Source organism: Urocitellus parryii, chromosome 6, assembly GCF_045843805.1.
Source record: "Urocitellus parryii isolate mUroPar1 chromosome 6, mUroPar1.hap1, whole genome shotgun sequence".
Classification (NCBI taxonomy): Eukaryota; Metazoa; Chordata; class Mammalia; order Rodentia; family Sciuridae; genus Urocitellus; species Urocitellus parryii.
Window position 1 is genome coordinate 94,904,628 of NC_135536.1, and position 12,932 is coordinate 94,917,559.

General features: G+C 36.7%; 1 protein-coding gene across 1 annotated transcript in view; it reads right to left on the minus strand.

The window, feature by feature from the left end:
* Fbn1 (fibrillin 1) overlaps window positions 1-12,932 on the minus strand; it is a 222,211-nt gene that overhangs the window by 78,888 nt on the left and 130,391 nt on the right. The window contains exons 16-21 of the mRNA XM_026390109.2: window positions 9,832-9,954; window positions 8,624-8,776; window positions 4,784-4,837; window positions 3,099-3,224; window positions 857-982; window positions 197-316 (exon numbers count right to left, since the gene is read on the minus strand). Of these exons, the coding sequence (XP_026245894.1) occupies window positions 197-316; window positions 857-982; window positions 3,099-3,224; window positions 4,784-4,837; window positions 8,624-8,776; window positions 9,832-9,954 (702 nt within the window). The remainder of the gene's footprint in view (window positions 1-196; window positions 317-856; window positions 983-3,098; window positions 3,225-4,783; window positions 4,838-8,623; window positions 8,777-9,831; window positions 9,955-12,932) is intronic.

Below are 12,932 nucleotides of genomic sequence, written 5' to 3' on the forward strand. Positions count from 1 at the left end.
TAATGGATATTTAGTAGAACCTATATCAAAAATTCAAACATGCACATTGGACTTATAGCAGGAATAGTATGACAAAACAAGGAATACTGATGGTTTTAAATGCTGCTCCCACACTTAAACTCTTCTCAGCAAAAGTTGATGTTAAGTATAGCAGCACTAATAAACATAAAAAAATCATTCTCAGAAAGATAAATACCTATGCAGATGGTTTTTGTTGGATCCAAAGTACTTTCAGAAGAACATTCACAAATGAAAGAGCCAGGACTGTTCTTGCAGACTCCATTAATGCAAGGACTTGATTCACATTCATCAATGTCTGAAACAAAAACAGGTCTACATTACTGCTAAAAGCTAGTCTTGGGCATAAAGAAGTGTTTCGCTTTTGGCCTGATTGCTACCACACACTCTTCATCAGATAGCAAAACTTGGACTGGATAGTTTTTCTCTACTAGATGAAATGCCAAAATATGAACTGATATCTCTGTTTGGTATGGAATCTAGTAATTGGCTGAATCTTTTAATTCAGAAAATGTGGAACAAAGGTACATGTGATCCCAAATTATGAATTCAAATGGTACATGTATAATATTGTCTTCATTTATTAAGTGATAGCAAATAACATGCCAGGCAAAATGAACACAGTGGCATTTAAATGGAAAATAATACACCAATTGAAGACAAATACCATAAGTGGCTTGCAAAGTGTGTACAAGTGCCATTGAGAGCCACAGGACTTCAATTAAAAATGGGCATGATTGTCTAAAATAGAAGTGACTCTAATTTATTCTTGTGATTTTCCAACGACATTCCAAAAGAAAGCAAAGTACATATTATAAGAATAAAACATGTGGTTTACCTTCACAGGTTTTCAGGTCAGGTTTATATATAAATCCCTTGGGGCAGGTACAGACAAAACTTCCAGGAGTGTTTCTACACTGTCCGTTGTCACAGAGTAGGCTGTTCAGCACACATTCGTTAATATCTGGAAAGTCAATGAAAATGAACATTTGAAAGAGCCCATCTCTTGAAAGCAACTTCTTTGCTCTTTTAGATTAGATCTTTTTAAATGGCATGATTAATTACACCAAAACAGGTAAAACTCCTGTACCATTGGTTTTCACAAAATGAGGTAATTTTAGGAAAACAGAAGCTTGACCTGGTTATCAAAACCAGATATCTATAAAGCCTTAGGTCACTAGACAATGTTTAATTCACTTTCTTTAGTATGAAGAAAACCTGGGTTTGCTGGAAATCATTTATCATTGCTTTGTATAATTGCTTCATTGTGTCAGACTCAGAACCAATTTTATTGTGTTAAGAAAAGAGATAAATATTTATAAAGTGTGGTCCATCTTTGATATGCATTAGTTCTGGGATGGGCATTTCTTCCTTAAAATAATTTAAATTGTCTCCAGTTATGTTTATAAAGTATGAAGCAATTTGCAGTGTTTATAATTGTCATGGGAATTCAGACTTGCAATTCAGAGGACTGAGGAAAACTCCTCGTTTCCTGCTGAATAATATGACTATCTGAAGAAAAAACAAGATTTAACATATGAATTACTATATAGGGAATGTAGAAATTATGCAGTTTGTAATATCCCTTTGAGCTAAATTATTCCAGATAGCCTATGAAATGGGCTAGACATTCATAAGGAATTTTTTATGCATTGAGAGGGTCTGATTACATCATCAGCTAGAACTTTCTTAGAAAAGAAATGGAACTTCTTATCAATACAGTTTTTTCATCCCAGGACCCACCTGGTGGGCCATAGTGCCTCTTCCATGGGGTCTTCTAGGCATCCCAGGTACATCATGCAGTAAAAAATATATCTGAGGTCCCCTAGTTCATCTTAAAGTATATTAATTTTTGTCCTATTCCATAACATATGTTTGCTCATATGTAAAATGTGTTTGGCCTCCCAATCAAAAAGATGTACCATCTTACATTTTAGTTTTGGCACAGTCTGGCATATTCTATAAAAATGAGTATGTTAGCTTTGGAAGCTCAGCTTCAGAAAACCTGAGGTATATGTCACTCCACTACAGAATGGACAATGCATTTCACAAAATACTGGTCTAGGAAGAAACTGACCCATGTTGAACATTTTCTTCCCAACCAACTGATTCATTTAGTTACTGGCTGGTAACTTCATTAAAGACTGTCATCATTATTATACAAAGTACATGTATGAAGACCTGAATTGGTTGTCAACATACCTTATATACAAACAGAGATATGAAAAATTGTAGTATGTATGTGTATTAAGAATTGTAATGCAAAAAAGCACATGTATAATGGCATAAATTGATGTGAATATACTTTACATACAGAGATATGAAAAGTTGTGCTCTATATGTGTAATAAGGATTGTAATGCATTCCACTGTTGTTGTATATTTAAAAAAATAATAAAATAAATAAATAAAGACTGCTAGAGCATCAAAGCTAGTGTTGCTCAACTTAGGAAACAGTAGTTATTACTGAAAATAAGCTGTATTCTGATTAAATCCAATAAGTGGTTAGAAGAGCTGTTTCTCTCTTATTGAAAGTAGTGATGATTTTGTAGCCATATGAGAATGGCTCAAAATCTTTGCATTTTTACAATATCTAAGAAGCTCCTTTTATGGAAGCTTCTTTTATGGAGTGAATCTGATACATGGCTATTAATAAACTATCAAGATTCAATTATGTGAATGTTTGCTATTAAGACATGTACATGTAGTGCTGACACACGAAGTGTAAAGAATTCATCTGCTAAGTCCTTTAAGCTAATCAGAAGCAGTTTCCTCCAAGCAATGAAAGAAGGGATACATTATACATGAAGTGTCTTAGAAAATAGGTGGATGGGGCCGGGGATGTGGCTCAAGGGGTAGCGGGCTCGCCTGGCATGCGTGCGGCCTAGGTTCGATCCTCAGCACCACATACAAACAAAGATGTTGTGTCCGCCGAGAACTAAAAAAATAAATATCAAAAAATTCTCTCTCTCTCTCTCTTAAAAAAAAATACCTGAACCATTAATCAATGATGTGGATCTGATTTGCATTTCTAATACTTAAATACTTTTTTAAAAAAAGAAAACAGGTGGAACTTCTTACCAACACAGTTTTTTCCAGTTATATCCACTTCATATCCCGAATTGCATATACACTTGTAGGACCCACGGAGATTTTCACAAATTCCATTTGGGCAAATATCAGGATCTAATGCACATTCATTTATATCTGCACCACCAAAAAGTTCAAAATCAATGACATTCTAAAATAAACATCAAATTAACTGTTAAAAAAATAAACCGCAAATAAATGTAATAGATTTGGAATTTAAGGAGGGTTGGAGGGTTCACTTAGAAGAGGAAAGCTCATTTCCTTTTTCTCATTTTAAGATATTCCTAAGTCAAGTCTTCCTTCCACTGGTCCCTGAGAAGAAACCCGAATCTGAGCTAGAACTTCAAGATTACCAATCCTGAATCAAGCTGAAAGAGACATTCTGGACTTCTCCTGGTTCAAGCACCAAGATGGAAAAGTAGATCCACTATAGAGCTCAAGTCCCTAGCCCTAGTTTCCCAGCCCCCAGCCCTTCCCTCTTCCATTTTCCTTCCACACTGCACCATTCTGAGCATCCTACAAGCAAGATGATCATGTCATACCCTTGGCTCAAACTTTTGTGGGTTCAATAATATCCTCAAGATTAAATTGAAATATGAAGCCTTTGTTTATTTGTTCCAAACTTCTCACTCCTCTGTGAACACACAATGCCCTCTTCACTCTGTGGAGGTAATGCCTGGAGCAGGTCTCTTTTTTTTTATCAAAAGCCAGCTCAACCAAAAGCCTTCACTTTCCTGCCCTCATGAGCTGGGTCCTCTCTCTTCTGAGCTCTCAAAGACTAAACAGAGCTCTAGGAGTGAAGGAGATGCCGACTGACCATCAGTGCATGGGTAGCCTCAAATCCTGTTGCTGGAACCTTTTTAAAATTAGGGTTGACTCTTTTTTCCTTCTCCAAGTTCCTATTACAATTTGTTACTGTCTACCCACTAGCTTCGAATTTGTTATAAATTTCCTAATTTCTCCTCTTTTCTCCTTCAAATACCCACTCCTTGTCTTCATCCATACATATTGAATGAATTGACAATTAATTCTACCAGTCCACTAGAACTCTCTTAATCAAATCATTTAGTTTAATATTAGTAAGCCAGTCTCTTCTTCTTTCTTGTCACCTCTTTTTACATTTGTTCTAGTTTTTTCATTTTTCTTTAAATTTTTTTTTATGGCCCCAACATTTCTCTAGTTCTAATTCCTACACAAACATCTTATTTTCTTCCAACTTGGTTGCTGTCACTGCTTGCTACGACATATAAGATGGCTCCTTATTGTCACCTTATAACGACCAAGTCCTTGAGAGATAAAGTCTTTCAGTATGTAGACAGAGATAGTTCTATCAGCACATAATCCTGAGGTATACTTGATGGAGGAAAATCTAAAGAAGGTCCAGGCTGCCTCTTTTCAAGAAAGAACAACCACAATCATTTCATCTCATCCTATGTTCCCTGACCAAGTGCCCTGGGAGAGCAAGCCCCACACCCACATCCTGAAATCCCAGGAAACTTTGGGCGGGCATAGTGGCTCTGCCATGGGGACTTCTAGGCATCCCAGGTACATCATGCAATGATGGCCAGAGAGGAGCCAGGCCAGACTAGTGTCAAGGGATCAACTGGAAACCCACAGGAAGGCCAGATGCTGTCTCGGCACATGCTTAAGGTAGTAAATTTGAAACGAATCCTTACCACTGCCTGCTGACGTCATTCCTGGCCCACTGCTGCAGAGTGCCTGATATTCCGCTGCAATAAATTAACAGATAGTAAATGATTCCCTTGTTTGCAGAACAGGTCAATCCTGCCCTTGGCTTTGCACACATCATTTCTTCCAAAGTGAGCAGAACCAAAATAATGTGGTAAAGGGAAAGGAGGCATCTCTTGAGGGAGTCACCTTTATACCAGGCTCTTTTTTAAAGGATCCGCATCACCGAGGAAATTGACTTTGAAGGATGCAGGCAAGTTATAGCAATTCCTTGTGCAAAGCATTTTTGGAAAAGGTATTTTTTCCCATAACTTGATTTGGTTCACCAGGGAACACTTTACACTTTACAGTGAAATGTGCCTGTTAAAATGTGGTTGCTTAACTGTTAATAAAACTTTCTCCCACCATCTTGGGAATAATTTTGTTTCTGAGTGCAAGCTCTTTTTTCAGTACAATCAAGTTCTGAATATTTTTTTTTCACTTTTCTCTGCAAATTCTCTAGCCTCCCCTCAGAAGAACAGCAACAAGGTGTCTACTCTTGTGTGTGTTCAAATTGTATTTTAAACGGTAATATTCATCAGGATAGTAGATGCATTCTCGAAGATAAATTCAAAGGGAAAGCATTGCTAAGTATCAAAATGTGAGATCTTTTTTTTAAAAAATTTTGATATGTAGAAAGTTTACTAAAAGTATACAGTGTTTTACAAATAGTCCCAATAATATTTCAATGAACATAAGAGTGAATGGAGAAATAACTAGAGTCATATTTTATGCAAGGAAAGGAAAATAACATGTCCCTCAGTTGCCCATGATTTTTGGCAGCCACTATCTCTAGTGCTTAAGTGGAAAGACAACTGGATATTAGGAATGGGCCTGTTTTTCAGAGGTTGGCTGAACCTCACTGCTAAAGCAAATAGTTCTTGTATTTCCATAGGCTAGAGATTTGCATTTTGATGACAGCAGATACAAATGAGTTCTACAAACATAAGTTTAAGGATGAATCCTTCAGAAGCGTGTCACCTAACAAATGTTAATATGACGAAAAAAGTAAAATTCTTTCATTTTTAAATCATCATAAAAGGGACCAACAAAGGCACAAATGGAAAGGTGGGTACCACTGTATTGGAAAGCCAGAGAAAAAGAGAAAAAAGTCCTTTTTATTCTTTCACATAAGCTATTAATTAAAACAATAAGACAAAACAAGAGCATACCAGTTTTGTAAAAAGCACTTTTACAGGTAATTTAGATTAGCTGATGCTTGGCCTAAATGGAATCAAAGTATCATCTCCATTGTTTTTCATTTGAGCAGGATCTGGCACTAGACTCTGAGGTGAATTCAGATCATCATGGGTTTGAATGTTGAAGACTGTGCTTATTGCTGGGGAGCAAATACTTTCCCTCTGATAGTTTCCTTTTCTGCAAATTGGGCCTAATGATATCCATTTCATATGACAGGTCTGTAAATCTAATGAAATAACATGTAACTGTGTACAGCTCAATCACTGTAGTAGATGTTGCTGAGCTACCTCAAGGTAGCATCATGGAGACGGCAGTATTGGGGTCACACAGGAAAATTCTCATAATTGCACTCAGGCAGGCTTAAATGACTAGTTTCTGTGAGGAGTAAACACCACTGTCTGAAGGCTGAGGAAGTAAGAGGGCCTGCTGAGCCATGTAAATCAGCTTCTCTAGTCAGTGAGAAATAGCTTCATATGTAGCTTGCTCCACTCACTGATAACTTTAGAGGTTGCACAGTTACAATTTCTCATTCAATGGATTAAAGACATTTTTTTGTGGATATTTTCAGTACCTTTAAAAATCTCCCAAGATCTCATGAAAATGGAAAGGAGATTAGTAGAGTAGAGGAAAGAAGGAAGGAGAGGAGAGAAAGAGGAAATACTGGGAAATGATAGTGGCCAAATTATATTGTTATATGCATGCATAAATATGGAACAATGAATCCCACCATTATGTATAACTATAACACACCAATAAAAATATGAAAAAACCTTTTTTTTCAATTTAGCTCAATTATTTTGTGTGTGTATAAATATATAACAATGAATACCACTAATATGTATAATTATATTGTACCAATAAATTTTTTTTAAAATTCTCCCTCTCTCTCCTGAAATGAGGGATTATCTCATGTTTGGATCTTTCATGGTTTGGAATTTTCATCCACCAAAGAGGTGGAGAAATCAAACTGAACAAAACTACTTCCACGAATGGACCTTTTCTTTGCAAATTCATTCAAATAAAAATCAGAAATTAGCAGACCTGAGCCTCAAGTTTACCTCTCTTCGAGCTTTACTGCTTAGAGAAATCAAGTCTCTTTTGGTCATCTTTTTTCTAAACCCTCACCATTCCCCTATGTATCATAAAACTTTATTTTGGAGAGGCATTTGGTCCAGAGGAAAATGTCAAAGCAAAAAACTGTATGCATCAAGTTCCCTGGATTCTAAGTCTTGGACCTCAACATGAACAAATCAACATGAACAAATCACCTACACTGTGTGGGTCAGCGTTCATGACACTCATCTATCATATAAATTTACAGTATGTAAGAAAAGCATTTGAATAGTTAACAGGCAAAGGATGGTATTAATAACACACAGCTATAAAGTTGCATCAAAGTATTTTGGTTTGAAGGAATGATATTTATGTATAATTGGAGTATATTAAACATGTAGTTAGTTCATTGTTGATCATATATAAATGATAATTTGCATCTTATTCACTTAGTGAAGTAAAAAGCCAAAATAAGGCTTTCTTTCAATTGACATTCCTCATTTTATTTACAGTCTTCCCTTTGTATTTAGTGTCTCATAGTATATTTTAATTTCTAACTCTCTAGCTTCAAAGATTAACATTTTTAAAAATAACAGATCTTTAAAAATTATGGGTTAATCTTTAATTCATTGTATTTAGTGCAGAAATGAACAGACTGAAGCTCATATGTACACTGACCACTGGAACAATGTATTTTCAATATTGGGCCTAACTTTATTTTAGGACTTTAGAAGTCATCTGCTAAACTACCTTAAAATCATGTTCAAATATTGATAGTCTATTGTTTTAATTTCAATAAACTATTTTTGCTTTACAAATCATTTGCAACTGCATAGAACCTTCTGTGTTATCTAAGGCAACTCATTTTCTAGAATACCAAAAATCCATTTTCCTTATTGTTCTATTTTATAATAATATTTGTCAATGTAAGTTATTTCAAATCCTTAAATGAGAAAAAATGTACAAATAACTAAACACCCAATTAAGTAATTTGTCTGCCTGTGAACAGAGAGCATAATTCTGACCCACCCTCCAGTTCTCTTTTCACTGTGTCATGCCACCAGGAAAATACTTTTTCCCCAAGGTTGAATAAAATCATTTAAGAAAAGCACACCAAAATCAACAAATGGGATGTGAACAAAATTCACAAATGGCCTTCTGGGAAACTGCTGGAAATATTCAGGTAGTCTGAAAATTATTTACTTTTACACCATATAAAATTCTGCTTTTATAAAAGTTAGCTCCTGCAAAATGCAAACATCATGAACTTGCATGTTTTCTACAGACCATGACTATTATTGAGGTGGCAGAGTTCACACCGGAGGCATAAACATACTGCCTACTACAAATGATTGTGAGGAGAGGGTGAGTCAAATGTAACGAGACACTGGCTAGACCTTGCCAAGGCCCCAGCCAGGTCCATGGTGTACCTGGAAAGCATAATGTAATCATTCCATGTCTCTTCCATAAATGCAAAGATCACTGATGGAGCCAGAAGGCTAGAAGCGTGAGAACGCCTCCATGATACCACATACCTGAATTCTGGGCAGGACATGGCTGGCAGGGCTCCCCAAAGGCATACTCAGTGTTGGCACAACAGCATTCAGATTTAGTAACAGCACCAAACAAAGGCTTGACACACTGGCCCCGCTTGTATCCTCCGTAGCATGTGCTCCGCATGTGTGTGTCTAAACAGGAAGAAATACCTATCATCATACTGTCACTTTCAACACATGAGACCCCTCCCCCAAGTCAGAGTTGAAGCTGCCTTTATATATGCATAGTTCTAACTCACTGAGAATGCCTCAGGTACTAGGAGTCAAAACAAACAAACAACAACAAAACACATTTAGCTCCCCAAAAGTGGAAACCAATGGCCAGACTCTGACAGTTTCTTGGGGATTACCATGGTTTACCAAACTGTGAGGCCTTTAAGTGCTGGGATTATGTCTCATTCATTTTTGTCTTCCCTAGGCATGCACTGAGCAGGCACTTAATGAACGATGAAAGAATGCTGAATTTCACACCATGATAAATAAGACCTTTATTAGAAAGGCATCCTACCCCAAAGTAAACATGCAATTATTGAACATCTGAATTAGGTGTACTTTCCAAAAAGGAGAAAGTTTGATCTGTAAAAGGTTCATTATATAAATCTGTAGAAGTTGGTCAACTAGGCCATGTTATCTTTACCACCAAGGAAGGAGTGTCTGGCTGTGCCCAATCCTTTCCCAATTCAAAGGGTTTTCTGAGTACCTTTCTTAAAAATAATTTGGATAAAATTCGTATCTATTTCTCAATCTTCTTATATAGGCTCAAACTTCTTATGAAGTCACACAAAACTATTATCCTACATGTTTCACAATTATCCATATTCTTTGCATTCTATACTTTTCTTGGTCATTTAATTCATTATTAAGATGTTCACCATGAGAGAGTGAGCATATCTACAAAATATCTACAAAAGGAAGTTGGAGAAAATTGAAGTTAGCTGTGTATTTAGAGAATGAAAGAAAGAAGGAGAGGTTAGGGTCCTCTGGCTTTCCCTTTATTTCAGCTCATCTTTCTATTCTTTAAATTAATATACAATTATGCAAGAAGAGACCTGACCCTGTTGGTTTACTGCTCTGCAACTATCCCTTATCTCCTACCCACTATGGTAAAGGGCATTTGTTATTGGTTGGCTTTGTTGATGGATGGAAGGTGCCTCTCTATCATAAATCAAGCCATTGCTTTTTCTTACCAACACACACACGTCCATCCAGACCCACAGCCAGTCCAGGGAAGCATTCACATCTGTAGGAGCCATCAGTGTTCACGCAGCGCCCATTCATGCAGATCCCAGGTGTTTCACACTCGTTAATATCTGCAGTGGGAAGAGACATTGATTAAAAATGAAGTGACTTTTATCTAAACCATATCGTTTATCATTGTAACACTTGAAAATGGGTATGATGGAAAATCATTCAGCATCAACAATACAAGCTCAATGAGATGTATTCTCAGTTTCCTTTAAAAGAACAGAAACAAAACAAGAAAAATTGTTAAGATTATTTCTTTTCCATAAAAAGCTTCCATATAAATATTCTCCCAAGAGGTTTTTTTTAAGTCCAAAATAAAAATCACAAAGGCCAAAACAGAATTGGAGGAAGAAGAAAAATGACTGCTGAAAGACAAAGGGTTTTGTGTAATGCATCCCATGGTAGCTGTGCCAGAAATCTGGCTTGATAACAAACTGCATCTCTGCCCTGGGCAGGAAGCTTTTCCTTTTGGCATTCAACACCCGGGCTGTGTCCCTGATCTAGTACTACCCTTGCCTTAGCCCTCTGGGACAAAGTGTTAAAAGAGAGCAACTGAAGCCCTAAAGGAACAACATAGAAAAGAACAGAAAACGAACTTAGATGATTTTGATGATGACTCTGGACCAATAACAGCACTGTAAGTAACTAGAAGCCCGCAAAGAAAAGTCTTCCTTATTTTGTACTATCATATGTATATACTTAGAGGGGTCTGTTAAAAGACTTTATTGGATGCACAATAGTAATAGTAGAGATTTCTCCTCCTTTAATATAGGGAAACAGGAAAAGGTATTAAAATTGTGTGTTGGACAACACAGGATGCTTAGAAGAAAGTCATTTTATAATGACTCCTTTTACAATATACAACTAGTATATCTGACTATTTCCTTTTTTCTGACCTTAAAAAGGCAAATTGAGAGTGAAACACCTCTGTGTTTTACTTAGCTTGTGTTGTTTGGCATAAAATATATTCAGATGGTCCAAGATTCCATGTACAGATTGTATTTAAAACAGTGGTTATATTTAAATACATGAACTCAAATTGGTTCAGTTATTTCAGTCATCTTTTTGTTCAAGTTGAAATCTACAGTAAAACAGTGAAGACTACAGTCTGAAAAGTAACACAAGGGCTTTTTAATGGAGACAAAGATGTCACAGAGATCCAGAGGAAGGTCACTCAGAGTTGGCAGCCTCAACTTTTAGAAAGTGATCAGAGAGGCCATGCTGTTCATTGGAGTAGTTCACTGTAGAGATTAAATGAGCATTGTTGATCAGCCTTCAACAGTCACACCTTTGCGGGGCTCAGAAGTAAGTGTATATTTAACACTAAGAGAAAGTCTTAGAGAAAAGAATAAAAAAGGAGAAAGTCAGAATTTAAGAGAATTCTTTCTTTTCTTGTTCTGTTAGTCTTATTACTGTGTGTGTGTGTTCTACATTCTATACACTAGAAAAAAAGAACAAGGGCAATAACATGGAGCTTTGGAGCTCAAGCTTGCTTGCTTGCATGCTCTCTCTCTTTCTCTTAGAGCCAGAATGCCAAAGTCAAAGCAAACCATTGGAATCATCAATGCTTTGAATGGAACAATCCCTTTATTGAGAAGATATTATTTCAATGGTTGCAAATGGTTGCAAAACCAGTTCCATCTATGAGGTCATAATGTCTTCTGAAATAGCATTATGCATTGGTCACACTTAATGCTGGGGAACTGCTGCCTGGGTCACCAGCAGCCCTGAGGCACTAAAAGCGAACCTTAGTGTGTGCTGCATATTGGCAGGAAGAGTAAGTGTTCTCGCAGAAGTCCTGCTCACAAAGGGGCTTTCACATTTCCTTCCGTTATTTTGTTTGGAAGCTTAATTCCAAATATTCCAGCAATCATTCCCTTGCCCTTTCTTTCTTTCTTTCTTTCTTTCTTTCTTTCTTTCTTTCTTTCTTTCTTTCTTTCTTTCTTTCTTTCTTCTTTTTTTTTTACTTGTACAGCACTTAATTTGCACAATTTGACACTTTGTTTTGTACTGTCTTACGTTGTAGAATATTTCCATGTACTAATCCTGTCTTCCCATGTAAGTTCCGCCCAGCACGGAGCTTAAAATGACAGAAACCATTTTCCTCCCTCAAATTTGAAAAATTCAACTGTTTTCTCTTGCTGTGAAGACAGATTTTCACAATATTAAGAGCCACCCATGTGAGGTCATAGAGAATGTAAGTAAACAACCAAGGCCTAGAAGCTCTTTTAAGCCCCAAGAAAAAGCACATCTTCTCAAGGACTGAACACATACAAAGCTTTCTTCCATAACACCTTTACCAAGCTGTCTACTAGGGACACTCAGAGAGGAGGCCTCACATAGCTTTTTCTTGCTTTCTCCACCTTAAGCAGCTGGATGAGCTACACTTCTGCAACCAGAACTGGAGAGTGGCTCTGAGTACACCATTTTAGCAGATTTTATGGACCTATTTTGAGTTTAAGGTTCTTTGAAAAGTCTGGTTCTAGTTCAGATCTCAGAACCAACTGCAGGAATCACTCATCCCTGACTACGTAAGGCAGAAGACTAAGCATGAATTTATCTCTGATGACTCTTCTTAGGATCCTGACCTCAAGAGAACAAAAAAAATTCCTCTTAATTTCTGCTTCAGTACTTGAAGCAAAGAGATGATTTCAAAAGTCATCAAGCTAAACAATGGCTCCTGGTTTGTTTCTGTCTTCTGCTTAATCCTGTTTTCCTTTTTGCTTATATAACTTGATAAAACTTAAATATATTGACCACAAAAAAAGTTTCTTGTTTCTTTAGTATCTCAGGGAAGTTGATACTGAAGTTGATATCTCATCACTGCAAATGAGAATCTACAACGTTTTGTCCACGTGAAGATGTAAGAGGTGGAAAAGACGACCATCAAGAAGCCTAAATGCTCTGATCCCCCAGCTGGAAAGAAGAGGCAGAACTCCACTTATTTAGAAAGATAACCACATCTATCAGAAGACCAGTCGGCAGCTTAGCTTATGTATTTGCTACATTGAAGCCTTTTAGGCTCCTTTGAAAGGACTCAAAT